Source organism: Gopherus flavomarginatus, chromosome 1, assembly GCF_025201925.1.
Source record: "Gopherus flavomarginatus isolate rGopFla2 chromosome 1, rGopFla2.mat.asm, whole genome shotgun sequence".
Lineage (NCBI taxonomy): Eukaryota > Metazoa > Chordata > Testudines > Testudinidae > Gopherus > Gopherus flavomarginatus.
This window is the reverse complement of record NC_066617.1, coordinates 201,518,115-201,535,065: the sequence shown is the minus strand read 5'-3', so window position 1 is coordinate 201,535,065 and position 16,951 is coordinate 201,518,115. Positions and strand designations below refer to the sequence as shown.

General features: G+C 38.0%; 1 protein-coding gene across 1 annotated transcript in view; it reads left to right on the top strand.

Annotated features, from left to right (window-relative positions):
* The window catches only part of PAXBP1 (PAX3 and PAX7 binding protein 1), a 36,564-nt gene extending 19,829 nt beyond the window's left edge, over positions 1 to 16,735 (top strand). Inside the window, exons 8-18 of the mRNA XM_050957232.1 lie at positions 565 to 688; positions 3,760 to 3,859; positions 4,391 to 4,506; positions 6,448 to 6,647; positions 8,040 to 8,184; positions 8,338 to 8,459; positions 9,281 to 9,357; positions 9,678 to 9,744; positions 12,911 to 13,057; positions 13,515 to 13,669; positions 15,287 to 16,735. Of these exons, the coding sequence (XP_050813189.1) occupies positions 565 to 688; positions 3,760 to 3,859; positions 4,391 to 4,506; positions 6,448 to 6,647; positions 8,040 to 8,184; positions 8,338 to 8,459; positions 9,281 to 9,357; positions 9,678 to 9,744; positions 12,911 to 13,057; positions 13,515 to 13,669; positions 15,287 to 15,404 (1,371 nt within the window). The 3' untranslated portion in view covers positions 15,405 to 16,735. The remainder of the gene's footprint in view (positions 1 to 564; positions 689 to 3,759; positions 3,860 to 4,390; positions 4,507 to 6,447; positions 6,648 to 8,039; positions 8,185 to 8,337; positions 8,460 to 9,280; positions 9,358 to 9,677; positions 9,745 to 12,910; positions 13,058 to 13,514; positions 13,670 to 15,286) is intronic.
* Positions 16,736 to 16,951: the final 216 nt, after the last annotated feature.

The window sequence follows — 16,951 nt, the reverse complement described above, 5'->3', positions numbered from 1 at the left end:
ACACAATAGCATGTGGCTGATGTTTCAGTGATAAAATTCTGTAATAGTAAATGCGCTCATATCAATCATTGGCATTCATTTAGTAAGTTCGGTGTGTATTTTAGTTCTGTAGCGCTTATTGTCAATAGCGTACTTTCTCAGTAAACTAATTTTGAATCAGTATTTAGTATCTGCTGTTGTAAAAATGAGTTCTGCTAATTGTAAACATTAGCACAAAATACTGTTTACAAGTACGTACAGTGAAGACAATCTCATGGAATACATTTGTGGCATTTATACTCTAGTTCTGCATCTCTTTAAATCAGCATTAACTTACTGTTGAGGCTTTTCACACTGCTGCTCAGTCAATGAAAACTACTTGTACAACTTTTGTATTATAACTGAAAGCCATTATAAACTCTGTCAAATGCATGTATTGGCTCCAAAGATATCAGCTGGTAAAAGAAAACAACTGATGTATCTAAAAACTGCAACAGCCTACATTGCATCTTGGAATAGTATGGTACCCCAAACAATTAGGCACCTGAAGAGTTTGATATTACGTAGTGTGTTATATTTTTACAGGTGCCCCTGATTAATGAACTCGAGTCAGCAATGCATCAGCTGTACAAACAGCGAGCTTCCCGCCTTGTCCAAAGACGACAAGATGATATTAAAGATGAATCTTCGGAGTTTTCAAGCCATTCAAGTCAGTCCATCTTGAAGGTTTTTATTATTCATTAAACAACCTTGTTTACTTAGTATGATTGAATGTAAAAATAAATACTGTAGAGCATGATTGACTTAAAACTTATCTTTTGTGACTACTAGAAGCAAATTTAGATTTTAAAGTATTCTGATCAGTTTTGTTTAAATACTGAATCATTCTTACTCTTGAGACTTTCTCTCATCTGCTAGTCTTAACTATATATATATTTTTTTCCTCTTTCCTAGCATTCAGGATATTTGAGAGTAGTGATTTTTGGAATGAAACTTTTTCCTTATGTCAGGCTCTTTTTTGACTACTTAAATTAATGTAGATACAAAATTCATGATATATCTACCATTGATGTCCAAACAGGATTTTTTAAATGTTGTTAATCTGAAGACTTTAAAAAAGTACAGTTTATTCTGTTAGCAATAAGTGTTATGGTTCAACAGTGTAAGTTTCAGACTCTTAAAAAGAAAAGAAAAAGCGCTTCAGAGCTAAGGAGGCTGGAGGATAGTTCCTTTCTTCTCTTGGCCAAATGAAGTTGTAGTATTCAGATACTAACTTTGTAATATTACAAATACTTTATACACAACAGAGAGCCTCCTTTTGAGACCACTGCTCCAGAAGTGGAAATCAATTTTTAAAAAATTGGTCAGTATCTCCGTTCTGGTGATGACTGTTAAATGCATAAAATAAGTTCTGCAAAAAAACCCAGATGCTCGTTTTGTCTACCATTTCCTTGAGAATATTTTATTCTACATACTAATGATATCAAGTAAAATTTCACTCAGGTGCTTTTGAAAACTTTCCCTGAAATTGGTAGATCTGGTTTCCTGCTTTTAAGGAGATTTCCATTTAAAAAGTGTTTTTGTCCTCGGTTGTCTGGAGGGTTTTTTTTAATATATGTAGAAAACACATCCTCTGGGCAATCAAAATTCACCTTGGTCCCCACTTTCTGGTATCCACATCTATACCCATTACCCATCCATCTATTTAAGAACAATAGAAAATGGATTTTGTACCTCGTTACAAAACTACATTCTCATGCCCACTGCAAGTCCCTTTTGAAATAATATTCAGCATGTATACAAAGCCTTTTTAACTCGAAAGTTAAAATCACTTGCCCTCTTTTGAGAGCTCAGTTGAACATGGGCCTCGTGCTGGCTCTCCCATTTACCCTGGGTGCATTGCTTTGAGGCCTGTGATATGCCAAGTATGCTCTGAGCAAATTACTTAGGGAACCTACCGCGGGGCATGTTGGATTAGAATGTGATTTTTTGGGGAATGGGGGAAGTTTGGATACTATCATAAAGGGGAAGCCTTGTCTGAAGCATGGGAGCCCTGAGGATATATTTTGGTAAATAGATATACATGGATATATTCCTGAAATGTTTCAGTCCTGTCCTCTCCACCAGGACTGGTAACAAGTGTCAGTCAGTTTCTCAATCAGAGGTGCGCAAACGCATCAACTTGACAACCAGCTCACTTTACTTCTTAAACCAAAACGTTGTTACCTTTGGAATAGACTTAAACAGGTTCCCCAAATGGTTACTTTACTCTGTCTTGTTACAATCGGTAACATAATCTTGACAGATGTAACGTATTGAACAAATTACAACTTCACCCATGCTCTAAAGCAGCTGTTCTCAAACTGTGGGTCAGGACCCCAGAGTGGGTCGCAACCCTGTCTTACGGGAGTCGCCAGGGCTGGCTTGGACTTTCCGGGGCCCAGGGCCAAAGCCCTAATCTCAGCACTGGGGCTGAAGCCTGAGGACTCCAGTCCTGGGTGGCAGGGCTTAGGTTACAGGCCCCTTGCCTGGGGCTGAAGCCTTTGTGCTTCCACTTTGAACCCTGTCTCCTCTCCCTTCCCTTCCCCCCCCCCCCCGGGGCAGTGGAGCTTGGGCTTTGTCCCTGCTTCTGCAGTCATGAAGTAATTTTTATTGTCAAAAAGGGGTTGCAGTGAAATGAAGTTTAAGAACCCTTGCTCTAAATCTCTTGTTTTCTGAAAGGATTTAGCCTTTCTTAAATAGGAACACTAAGACAAATCATCATTAACATTCTTAAATGATGAATGCTTTGATAATCTGGTTTGGTAAGAATGCATAACTTTATTTGTGTAGTTTGAGGCTATTGTTGAAATCCTGTGATGTTTATATTCTAGAGGGTGGATCTGGTATCAAGTAATATTTGTGAGAATTTATCCCAAAGGTTAGACAAGCTGGAGACTCTCGTGTTAATTTCAGTCAATGGCTTATCCCTGGCTTCACTGATGAAGAGCAGAATTTAATGTAGCTAATCAAATGATCTATCATTGAATTGTTAAAAAAAAAAATGGAAAAAAATTTAAGCTTTATTTCCTAGTTTCAGATACACACCTCTACCTCGATATAATGCTGTCCTTGGGAGCCAAAAAAATCTTACCATGTTATAGGTGAAATCGCGTTATATCAAACTTGCTTTGATCCACCAGAGTGTGCAGCCTTCCCTCCCCTCCTCCCCGCACCGCTTTACTGCGTTATATCCAAATTTGTGTTATATCAGGTCACGTTTTATCGAGGTAGAGGTATATATCAAAACCTACACGTAACTTAGTGAACTTGATTTTATTTCAAGGAGAAAGACTAGATGAATAGGAGTCTGAGATACTGAATCTTTGTTACAGGGCTGCCTTTCTCTTCCCTCCCCCTCTTCTCTTCTCTTACTCAGTGTTTTTAAAATGTTGCATGCTGAATGCTATATTTATAGCAGCAGTACAGTTTTTCCATTTTTGTTGTGTCAAGCAGTTTAAGTATTTGCTGCTTTAGGCCACAGAGTGTTGATAACTTGTGAGCACCAGTATTAGAGGGGAAGACTAAGTGTGATGAAACCAGATTTGTATTTGAATAAATTTGGAGTATCTTCAATTTGAGATTCCAACTTCCATCACTACTTCTCTCAACCTCTAGTAGCTACAGATTCAAACATTTTGGGTTTGTCTGTTTTCAGCTGCTTCAAAATATAGCTGGACAACACATTTTTCCCTGTTACTGTAGGTGAGTGTTTTAATTTCAATCAATGTAATCTTGCAGGTAAAGCACTGATGGCACCAAATCTTGATTCTTTTGGACGAGACAGAGCACTCTATCAAGAGCACGTAAAACGGCGGACTGCAGAAAGGGAGGCTAGAAGGTACAATAGTGAGATTTCCTGACTCTATTGGGGTTGCACCCAAAGGCTCCATGCAGTATTATGGAAGTCCCTGCATGATGTAATAACATGTAAGAAAGCACTGTCCCCACCCTGGACAACTTAGAGACTATTTGCTTTGTGTAGTAATGGAGAGAACATTTCAGTTAAATGACAAAAGTACATATCTGGTTAGTTACAGTTCCCCTTTCATCCTAATCCCTCTGTCCAGGCGCCTCATGCCTCAGCCCATGTGCTTGCCAAGGATATCCTCAAAGAAATACTCAGGCTTAGTATGTGGAAGCAGCCAATCAGAGGGTGCTTGCTAAAGTTACCGAAAATGCCTATAAGCCACTCCAGTCTTGCTGCAGTCCTTACTGCTTTTCCCTAGCTCCCATGGTGAAGGATCGAGAGACTGTCTTTATTTTGGCTCTCCTGGGGTCAGGAGCAGGACCTGCATGGTTAAAACTGTTGTTCATTTGTACAAAGATCTTAATGATTGGTTTATACTGTAATTGTATTGCTGCCTTATAGAGCCCGTCGTAGGCAAGCAAGAGAACAAACTGGGAAGATGGCAGATCACTTTGAAGGCCTTTCTAGCGATGATGAAGAAACTTCAACAGATATTACTAATTTCAACATGGAACGAGGTTAGAAAAGCCACCCACTTATTAACGGAACATGGAAATCATAAAAGAAAAATAAAAATGTTACACAATATGGATTTTTTTCTAGACTCAGAATGGCAGGATAACAGAATCACAACAGTGACTTGAAGTTGTTTTTTAAAAAAAGCATTTAATAAGAATATGGAACTTGATGGGGACAATATCAACTCTTAAAACCAAGTTTAACAGACCTGTTGTAAAATCATCTACAAACTCAATTTATTCTGTGGAGATATTCTAGCTAAAATAGAAGAATTGCTCTTCCTCCCTTCTTGCTGAACAAGCTTGCATAGTAAAGGGTAACATGCCTCCTTCCCCACACCACCATATAGTTTTGCACAAATTCACTGCACTATTTCTTTGCAAGTCTGAGTGGTTTCCATTGTATTATGAAACATATGCTCCCTCTAATGACAGAGTTAAACGTTTACATTTGTGTGGGCTTTGGCAATTCGTTGTTCAATAGGGTACACTTGAACTCTATCTTCTAAAAAAACTTTTTGGGTGATTTTTGGCATGCTATTGTATTATCCCTTAAAATTCTGAAATTGCGGACCTTGGTAGGTGAAGGACAATGTCTTTTCTGAAGTTCTGCTTAAGCATCTATAAGCTTATTCACAATTTTTATGGAGCTGTGTTGCACAAGTTGAAATTTTAATATTTTTTTCCTTGCATACGTGTAACTAAATGGGCTGTGTAGTGACTAAGCCCTGTAAGCCTATAACCCTAAAATTTCCATTGCTTTAATTGGCTGTGTTTTCACGAAAACTGTTATCGGTGCAGAAGAGTAATCTGTTTGAGTTTTGTAAAGTGGAGTGTCTGTTTAGGTTTTTTGCAGGTACAATAAAACTTCATTAAAAACAATATTAACCTTAACTATCTAGTTTAAAACTTCGTGTCTGAACTGCTGTTTTAACTTGGCTTCTTGTGCATATATATGAGATTTAGAAACAGATACTATGCCTGCTCAGTATCTATTAAAGACTTTTAGTATATTCATATGACACACACCATAGATTGATTTTGGACTGCAAGATGCACAAATGGCACACATATAACTGGGACATAAGGGCAGTTAAAGATCTCTGAGACAACTTAATAGGTTCTTAGTTTAGGTATCACTGTTGTGGGAGCCCAGTGTAAAAGATACAGCTATATGGTGCTGCAGTGTGTAACACCTCTCATTGGTTTCCCTTTTGGAACTGAAGAGCTACAGGAAGGGCCCTTTGAAGTTTTTCTCCTTTATATTCTTGATGCTCTAACTCTAAACATTGTTTGCAACAAAGAGAACTAGAGCTGCAGGAAGAAGGAATGGCTAAAATGAAGAGAAAGTAATCGTGTAAGACAAGGGATGAGAGAGAGTAAAAGGATAAAGCAGGAACTTGGACAACTGCTAGGCTAGCAAACTATTAGTACAGTAAAGATACAAAAAAGTTCCTGGGAATTATAGTGTTCACTAAATGTGATACATGTATATTAACATTATCAACAGTTCAATACACTCCAAGATCCACACATCTGATTCCACGCTTTCTGGAACCCTCATTTGACTGTCTAGTATTAAGGATGTCCCATCACACTTAGAACGTGGCACATAGTTCTTCATTTTCACCCTTATTTATTTATCATTATTGATACAGTCCCACTTCTGGCTACTACTGAAACAAAACTGGCGGTGCTACAAAAGCTTACTAGATCTTAATATAAAACATATAGACTCTTACAGCTTTCGGGCACTGTTTGTGTTGCAGTGTGTGGGAAGAATAGAGAAGCAGAAACTAGAAAACTGAATTTTTTTTGTTGCTTTTGTCAGTTTCTAAGCTGAATCTCCTTTAATTTGCTTGATTAAACTACCTTATGGGAGCTCTTGCAGACAATAGAACATCAGTTTGTTACCTAGTTCTCTACACTTCTTTCCCCTAGATCGCATTTTGAAGGAGTCCAGCAAAGTTTTTGAAGATGTACTAGAAAGTTTCTACTCAATTGACTGCATTAAATCACAGTTTGAAGCCTGGCGTTCCAAGTATTTCTCTTCTTACAAGGATGCTTATATTGGCCTCTGTTTACCAAAGCTGTTTAATCCTTTAATAAGACTTCAGCTCCTTACCTGGACTCCTTTGGAGGTAAGATATTGTTATTCAAATTAAGTGAACTGTTGTGCAGTAAGTGTCACTTTTTCAAAACAAGGTGAACTACCCTCCAGGTTTTTTCTGCTATGCCACTCTCAGGTCTTGGGCCTCAAGTTTATAAGGGTATAAGCTCTTTAGGGCAGGCACCTTGTTTTTGTTCTGTATCTATCACATCTAGCACAGTGTGGTCCTAGTCCATGGTTAGGTCTCCCAAGAGGTATTGAAATATAATTAATAACCTTTTTTTTTTTTTTTAATGGAATCATATGATTTTTCCATGCTCAGGCCTCTCAGGCTGTTGTCCCCTGTGGTTACCACAGCAGGTCTGACCTAAGTTCAACACCTGCAGTTCTTTTTCCTTTGGGAGCAATGACAGTGGTATCCAGTAACCAAATAGCCTTCTTAAAGCAAAGTATTTATTTAGAACAAAAGCACTTAAGAGAAAACAGATCTTAAAACATTTTAAACTTGTTTACTGTTGAGTGTACCTTCTGAATAAAATGAGCTATTTTATTTCCCAGGTAAGATATAAAGCTATGTTGAAAACATGCCAGATGGCTTTCCACTTAATGATTTGGCTATTCATTTCACTTATGTGGGAATATAGAAACAGGGCTGATACTAGGAAGGGGATAGGATGTTATAAATAATGTTAATAGATGTACCCCAATATCTGTCCATGTGGAGTAGAATCACAAATCTAACAGTGTGTGGTTACAGGAGACATTTTGGTGCTTGCAGGTTTAACCATTTATGTTCCATAGGCTACAAAATGGACACATAAATGTGTTTTTTAATATAAGAGAGGCCTTTTTCTTCAGGATTCTGTAGTTAGTGTGGTATCACTAGCGTGTTCCGTACTGGGGTTTTGTACAGAGTGGTAACCAATGATTTGTATGCAACGAACATAAGAAAACAAAATACTTTACATCTCTCTGAAGTAAGTGAATACCCTCCCCATTTTGTTAATGGGGAAATTAAGGCAGAGTGGCTTACCCTCAGTCACGCAGAGCCGTTTGCAGAAATTAATAGAACCTAAGTGTTTCGTGCTTAACTAAGGTATTTTGGGCCAGATAAAAGTCTGCATTGAATTCCATGTGAGTTAGGTGCCTTTGAAAATCTCATTAGGTGCCTAAACACCTCTTAAAAATCTGGCCCTTTGTCTAATGGCTAATGTGCTTAATACTTTTAGGATATCTAGTATACTTGGCACATAATTCCAAAGCTATTTTTTTCTTTTTAAAAGGAGAAAAAAATGTAGATCTTCAGGTGTATTATGCTGATGTTTTAGGATGGCTAAATAAGTTGTTCAGGCTCTTTAAAACTACTGTTGGCCTCAAATGTTTAAACGTATGAGATTAACGTCTGCCTAATTAATTTTAATAGGGCAAGAGTCAAGATTTTGAGAGTATGTTGTGGTTTGAATCATTGCTATTTTATGGCTGTGAAGAACAGGAGCAAGAGAAGGATGATGTTGATATTTCGTTATTACCTACCATTGTGGAAAGAGTTGTTCTCCCTAAACTAACAGGTATAATTTAAATGCTATTTTATAACTTCTACAAATATTAAACCATAGTAAATTCAGGAGAAAACAACTTTCGTATGATTTAACTGTCTTAATACCTACTTTTTGAGCACCTGCAAAGAAAACTGTGTAGTAATTCTTAATTATTTTTACTAGTACTTGCTGAAAGTATATGGGACCCTTTTTCTACAACACAGACATCTAGGATGGTAGCAGTTACACAGAAACTAGTAAATGGATACCCTTCAGTGGTAAACGCAGAAAACAAAAACACACAGGTAACTTTTTTTTTTCTCAGTCAAACTTGTTTGGGAATCTGTTATAGGATCTATGCAGCATAATGAGACACATTATACACACTGAAGCAAGGAGCAGAGTCTTACAACTAATGGATGTGTCAGTACCCAATTCCATAGCATTAAAGATCCAGTACAGTAGCTGAGGGCAGTAAACAAGGAAGGGCGCTAAGCCATTTGAGTCTGTACAAAATGTACAATAGGATTTGAACAGGGTGATTCAAAATGTACCAAACTTAGTTATGGGGCTATAATTTCACTTTAAGGTTCAGTTGGAAACACCATTGCTTCTGTTTTCATAGCATATTGTATTGATAGAACCTTCTCTAGATTGAGTGCTGCATTTTCTTGTCTTATATGATAACAGAAGTTTAACAACTTAGTGATATTTTGCAGTGTCATAGCTGTATGCTTACAGTATAGGAGTTAATGGAGTGTGAATGCAAACCTTAGAATAATAAGAGAGAACTCCCAGCAGAGTTGATAGATTAAGACTGTGTAAAACCCTAATCCTGCAAATTGTTAAGAATTTGTTTAAAGTTTAAGCACAGGAGTAGCCACATTGACTTATTTTCCCTTTAAATTGAAGTCCAGTATTTTTAATGACTTGTTAATTGTAGATATTTCCAGTATTTGACTTCAATAGGACTACTTACATACTTGAAGTTAAGCATTTTTATGTATTTTGCTGAATTGGGGATTAAAGCACTTTGCTTTATTAACTTCTAAAGGGGTCTTTAATTTAGCTGACAATCAAAGCAGGAGTGCAAACATTTTTAGCATTTTCATCTCAACTTTTTCAGACACTTTTGAAGGCCCTGTTACTTAGAATGAGAAGAACGCTAGATGACGATGTATTCATGCCATTGTACCCTAAAAAGTAAGTTGCTTGTTTAATGTGCAAAACAGCCATAAACATCTTGATTGGCAATACCAGTTGCCTTTTGTCTTGCATATGGTAGCTGAGGCTTTTTCATAGCTCTGGGCTGATTCTTAGTTTTGGGTTATAATTTTTTTTTTCAGGTTTAATAACATAATGTAAGAATGTAAGGTGAAAATGATGAGAAAATTATTTGAAGCTTTGGAATTTTTACTATAGTCTGCCTTCCATTCTTGAAAATAAGAGTAGTCCACAACCTTCAGACTGAAATTTTTATGGTTACTTATTAAACAAGTTTAGAGAAATCTTTTATTTTCCAGCATCTTAGAAAACAAGAACTCTGGTCCTTATTTGTTTTTCCAACGCCAGTTTTGGTCCTCAGTGAAGGTAAGCCAACAAAAATATCTGATGAGGCCTCAGGCCAGGTACTGCTACCATTAAAATACACTTAAATATTTTAGAGAATTACTTAAAAATGCATATGGTGGAAGGGAGGTGGCAGTGGGATAGAGAGAAGATGAAGAAAACACCCTATCTTCACAAATGCATAGTCAGAAGATGGGCCCCTTCTCTCCCCCTCCCCCTCCAGCGACAGTTGAAATTTGAGACAATGGTTGCTTGCACTTTCATTTGAAATAAAGTATATGAACTCAACAAATGAACCAAAGGAGTGGATGCATAGATTTAAGTTTTGTCTTAAACTCCACAGTGGGAGTAGGGACTGAATTGGGAAGAAATGGGATTGTTTCTCCAACTTCTAGATATGTTTGAAAATCTGTTCATATACATAATACTTGTAACATTTTGGCAACAAACATTTCAATTTAAAAGTATAGAGTTTGTCACCTTTAAACTTTTCTTTCTTTTTTACTTTTTTTCATGTGTCTGAGTGTGTGTGTTCTAAAGGAAAAACTGGGCATGGGTCTCAGTTCTCAAACGCTAAAATGAAAGTGATTTGTAGAAGACCAAAATTGGTCACATGTTCATGATCTTGCTGCCTTTTTTTAAAGTAAATTTAGCCACATCTTGAAAGCAGTTTTCATCAATATCCCCCTCACTTCACTATGATGTGGTAGCAAAATGTCATTTTATAGATGGGGAAAGTGGCACAGAATAATTGTGACTTGACAAAGCCATAGAAGTCTGCGAGAGGCAGGATTAGTATTGAGTTCCTGGCCTTTCCAGTTCTGTGCTAAACCATGAGACCAGTGGTGTCCAACCTGTGGTCTAGGGCAGTGGTTTTCAAACTTTTTTTTTCTGGGGACCCAGTTGAAGAAAATTATTGATGCCCGTGACCCAACGGATCTGGGGATGAGGGGTTTGGGGTGTGGAGGTGGCTCAGGGCTGGAGCAGCAGGTTGGAGTCCAGAAGGGGATCAGGGCTCTGTGCTGGGGGTACAGGCTCTGGGGTGGGGCTAGGGATGAGGGGTTTGGGGGGGCTCACGGCTGGGGCAGGAGATTGGGGCACAGACTTACCTCTGGCAGCTCCCGCTCAGCAGTGCAGGTGGGATGCAGAGACAGGCTTCCTGCCTGTCCTGGCATCACAGACTGTGCTGTGCCCCAGAAGAGAGCCAGCAACAGGTGTGGCTCTCATGTGCAGGCACCTCTTCCACCCCTCCCTCATTGGCTGGTTCCTGGCGAATGGGATTATGGAGCTGGTGCTTGGGGCAGAGGCAGTACATAGTGCCTCGTGGCCCCCTGCCTAGAAACTGGACCCATTGCTGGCTGCTTCTGGGGCACAGCACAGTGTCGGAACAAATAGGCACTAGCCTGCCTTAGCTGGGCAGCACCGCCTACTGGACTTCTAATGTCCTGGTCAGCAGTGCTGACCAGAGCCGCTCGGGTCCCTGGGTGCTGAGCAAGGCAACAGAGTGCCTTACATGCCGCGACCCAGTACTGGATCACAACCTGAACTTTGAAAAACACTGGTTTAGGGGCTCTGAGGCTCTACATTGTCAAGATTGTCAGTCAGGACTGTAAAGTGTCACACATCTTACATGACACTTCCATTTGACAGCCCTGTTACTTATTCTTTACAACCTGTGAGACATCTTAGCAAATTGCCAGGAGTTGCTGTGGCACCTGCTGAGCAGGCAGCAAGGCCTCACTGCCACCCCTGCTGGATCAGACTAGGGAAGGAGCATAGCAGTGGCAGCAATGGTAGCACACTGAGGCAACAGAGAGAAGATGAGGGGCCTAGTACTAATCCCAAGCTCTAACAGCTATCTGTACCAGCTTTCCCCCAGGTACTCCTGCAGACCTTTCTACCCAGACAGCCCCAAGTCATCTACCACTGAAACCATCCCATGCTCCCAAACACGCTCCAACATACCTCCCCACAGCAACAGCAATCATGTTTAGTGCAGCTGCATGTCCTCCCCTTTCACTGTTTGGGACATTGTATTGACTGTAAGCTGAAGTGTCTGGTTATGTTCAGGTCTGCAAACATGCAAAATAGCCTATTAAATTTGTGTAAAATGTTTCACACTGAGCAGTGCAATTCGACAGCTATGCTGTTAAGAAAACTGGTATTTATTTCATTTAAAACGTTGCTCCCTGTAACTTTTTAATGAAATATTTCGCATCATCCCTGCTGCTCCAGGGAGGAAGTAGGAGCAGGCACATCCTTCCAAACTGCCTTCCACTACTTTCTTTGAAGACCCAGCTGGAGCTTTTGTGTGAATTGGGAGTGCTCTGAACTGCTGCTTTCACTTTGCAGGTTAGGGTGACTGCTTTCCTGCCAGACTATGGAAGCTCCAGAAAAAAGGATCTGGAGTTCCACTAGCTCTGATTTTGCTTAGGGGAGCACCTATCAAAAAAGTCTCTTAAACCCCACATAGCCACTGACTGCAGCACAGGAGAATGGAGATCAAGTTGAAGCTGAGAACCAACAGCTCCCTTATTCTCTGCCTCTGCACTGGTCTGCAAGATGCTTTAATTTGTACCAGTTGGCATTGGTTCCCTATGGTCCATATTCCAGTTGGAGATAAAACACTTAGCCACTCTCCCCTGTACAACATGCCTTCTGTACAAATGGCTGTTGGGAGTCAAGTATAGGCACTACCCATGCTGTCTGTATGATAATGGGATTTTTCCTGTGCCAGAATTGTTTGCAGGTGGTACAGAGAAAGCAAGAACAGGGCAGTGTCTGCCCCAAAGCACTGATTGTGTTTTTGTTTTGTTTACATTTTTTCAGCCTCAGGCTGAAAAGTTTGGATGTCACTGCACTAGACTACACTTAATAGACTTTATAGAACAAAGTTTGGCTGTAAAAACTTTGATTTGCTCTTGTAGTTTCTTTGTATATATTTTCCATAGAATGCTCTGTAATCATTTTTGTACAAATCCAGTGTTATAACATTGGGAAGAATGACATCTCACTGGTTCTATTTAGTCATGAAACTGACTAAGAAGTTTTTCTTTATCTCACCCTGATCAGTACATTTAAACATGTCTTTTTACCTGCTTAAATTTATTTTTTTTTTAGTTTATCAATAGTTGCTCATGTTTTGCCTTCAAATATTCAACACTTCCATTGTCTCTGGTGTCTTTAGTTGCTAGGAAACTTTCTCCAGTGGTATGGAATCCTTTCAAACAAAACTCTACAGGAGTTATCGATAGATGGCCTGCTAAATAGATATATCCTTATGGCTTTTCAGAATTCTGAGTATGGAGATGACAGCATTAAAAAAGCTCAAAGTGTAAGTAAAATGGAACAAAATATACTTAGAAAATGTTTTTATGTATGGTATTTTCTAACTCCTTGAATTTCCAGTCAAATAAAATGTATATTTGGAGCCCTAGTGGGAGACTATTCAGTTTTGTGTGTTTAGCTTAAGATTTCCAATGTTGTTGCCCATATCTCTTTTTACAAATAAAACAGTTACTATGTTTTCATAGCAGACAACTGTTTTTAATAGAAGATATATTATATGAAATTAGAATTCTGTTTATTGCTGTCCTCAGTATTGTTGGTGATATTTTTAAGAGATTGATTAGTATGTGTTGCTAGCATCTTATTTCTCACATTGGTCTTTAATATGTTAACCTTATTGTTTTAGGCCTTATCAGTGCCAATACTGGTTATCAGACCATAGGTATTAGTCATCTTTCTTGCCTTTTTGCTGTTAACACATTTTCTTCTTCCCTCATCTCTAGGTAATTGCTTGCTTTCCTAAACAGTGGTTCACTAACCTAAAAGGGGACAAGACTATTTCCCAGTTAGAAAATTTGTGTAGATACCTTGTTCATCTGGCTGATACAATTTACAGAAACAGTATTGGATGCTCTGATGTGGAGAAAAGAAATGCAAGGTAATTTATTTTGAATCATTTAATGCAATGGCATCTCATGCTTCTGATATACACAACACAAAAGCACATGTGCTATCATATATATTTTTCCCCTTTGGGAGGAGTTCCCCTCCTATTTTTTTTTTTTTTAAAGTTTTTAAATAGGATCCTTAATACAGTATCAATGGCTTTTGGGAATGGCTAGTGTATTGTATAAAGGTTTATGTTTAATCTGCTCCCATTGTGTAGTTCTGCTTTAAAAAATTACTTGAAAAGTAGCATTTTGGGATTGGTTTTGATGGTTTCTTTACAAATTTGCTGATGTTGGAGCTAACTGTTTGCCAAGCAAATTCCCGCCACTGTCAGCAATACAGATTTCTGTAATCCAAATTGTGTTCTTGTCTTAAACACACCTGGACATTCTCAGATAACATTGTTTAACTCTGCTCATGAGAATCACCATACCTAAAAGCATAAATGGAATTAAATGCTCATATGTGACTACTAGAGGTAAACTGGAGAAGGTGAGGAGAGAGATTCTAGTAGAAAATGAAAGTCTTTCGATAGTCGTCTTAGTTTATAAACTGGTATTTTCTTTCTACACTAGCTGTTTGTCTGGCAAACTCACACTGGAACTGTGGATTAATACTGAAAGGGTAGATGGATATTGAGCCAAAAAGATTTTTCTGATATTCTAGTTCCAATTAATTTAGTCATCTTTGCTATGTGCTGATAACTTTTTATTAAGTATATGGAAATATACAATAAATCCCAAACTTTCCTGGTAACAGTTGTGCAATTGGCCACTGATCTATATTGACTTCATCTTACCAAATTACATAAATGTCCTTATTTCCCTTTGCAACACAGCTATTCATCTAGGCTCCTTCGTCCCATAGTAACTGGGGAAATATTACTCTACTACATTCTATTTCAAAGCAAAAACAGCCATCAATTACTTGTGCCGAAAGGGAAACAAAACATCATAACCCATGTTTGCATCTGTTTGTTTCTCTGAGTGCTGGGCAGCACTTCATAGTTCAATTTGATAGTCCCATTTATGGTAGATTTTGAATTTCTGTATTAGTTAAATTTCATGTCTGAATCTTGTTCCTTTTGTGGGACTTTTAAAAATTTTCCTACCAGGCTTGTATGTCCTAGATTGCTAGGAGTTTGTTTACTGTGAATCTGTTGTTACTGCCCAATCCAGGTCAATCTATTACAAATGTGTAACCGTTTTTATCTCTTGTGGCATGCACAAAAACTGCTCATTTTTTTTACATTTTTTTGGTTCAAGCAGTGTGTGTGTGTTTAAATGGAGCTGTGACTGACTTTCTAACATCGCATGTGACCCAATAATTTGTCCTGAGACTATGCGATGTCCAAATAAGCCATACATATGCAGCTTGTCTTCCCTTTGTTTCTAGGATTGCTGTCCCCAAAAGACTTTTTTTGTTTTCATATCCAGAAACACGCTAATTTCAATGAGCCGGATTTAAAATATATATAAAAAATCCAGAAGCTGGCTCACTTGCTGTGAGAAAAAAGAATAAGCAGTAAAACATTTCTAAAATACTATTTGACTTGTGCAAGATTTTGATTTCTAGTTGTATTAACTTATTTTTCCCCATCATTTAGGGAACACATAAAACAGACAGTAAAGCTTCTAGCAAGTATTCGAGCGCTGGACCATGCTGTGACAGTTGCAAATGAACATAATGTGAAAGAGTTAAAGGTTTTAATCGAAGGGAAATAACTTTTAGGTGACTCATTTTGAGCTTTAAAACCATTCCTGATGTGTAATTTATGTACATATGTAAAGTTTCTTAAACTGTAAAATATCCTTGTTTTAATACAAAGTGCATTGTTACATACATCATCCTTAATAAGCATTGATTTCTTTAAAAAGAATAAAGGAATCCAGGAAGACCATCTTTCCAGCAGTCAGACTTCCCTTAAAATCTCTCAACGTATTGTTTACAAAAATATTTTGTACCCCATAACTAGTCATCTACTCAGTTAATTGTCCCATGATTAACTGGAGTATGTGTAATATATAATGTGTAATATACAGTATGCTTATATTTATACCACCCTGTTACTTTCACACTGGATATAGTGGTCTTCTGCTGTTGAAATAAGTGTTTCAGTTGCTGAAATTTACTTCAATAAACTGACTGCATTATTGGTCAAAAGGGCTGGCAAAATATATGAGAATCAAAGCTTTCACATAGCACCTAACATTACAAAGCCGCTGTGCTTCACTCGGACTGAAATAGCTTAACCTTTACATCTTCTATTCAGAGTTAATATTGATCTTTCTTCAGACTGTTTTTAAAATCATCATTAGCATCGTTTTTTGATGCAAACAGTAGTCTGACTTAAAGCGTAAGTTACCACATGTTTAAGTTAAATGGCAACACTGTGTGATGCTGTGTGCCCCCCCTCCACTCAATTACTCATCTTGAAGGGGGCAGCATTTTCACTCATGGATCCTGGACCCTAATCCTTTGAACAGCTCCTCTAAATCTACTATTTGTGTTCTGTTGCACAACTTATATCTTTGATTTAGATGGGAAATATATTTGCTCAAACATGGGTATTTCTAGAGGTGTAAAAACCAAACAAAGGAAACAAATATTTGAGTCAATATAAATATCACACAGTGAATAGTCAAACAACTTTAAATTTAACACTTCCTGTCAAGTAAGACCATTTTAAAAAATGGACTAGCTTACAAAACAAAATGGCCGTTTAGGTATAAGAGCTGTTTTTTGTCACAAGACTAGTGATATCTTGGAGTCCCAGGAACACTAACGTGCAGTCACTGTCTTGGACAAGCTATTTCCAGGTGTGCCCTATGTTAGTTGGGAATTGTAGCAATAAATTGGCATACTGAGTAACATTAAAATCATTGTATTTTATGCTCATGTCATGTGGTATAAATTAGGATATTCAAAATGTACAATTTGTAACATGCACACATCATTTGGAAACCAAACAATTGTTTTCTGAACTTGGGCTGTTGGAGCACATTCAGAGTATCTGCTTTTAAGAATCCTTCCAATAAACTTGTCTGTCATGGAACTGTCTCAGTGAAACCTGTGAAGCTTATTTTGCTCGTTCCTTGGGAGAGAGGTAAAGGAAGAAATCTGCATGCTTGTTGACTAATTTTTTAAACAAATAATGAAGGAAAAACTTGAATTGGAAGGAGGATTTTGAAATATACCAAAGCCACATTGTCTTCGGATGAGATCTCATTACGTTATTAGGATCAAAATCCACCTTTTATAGTGGAATTTT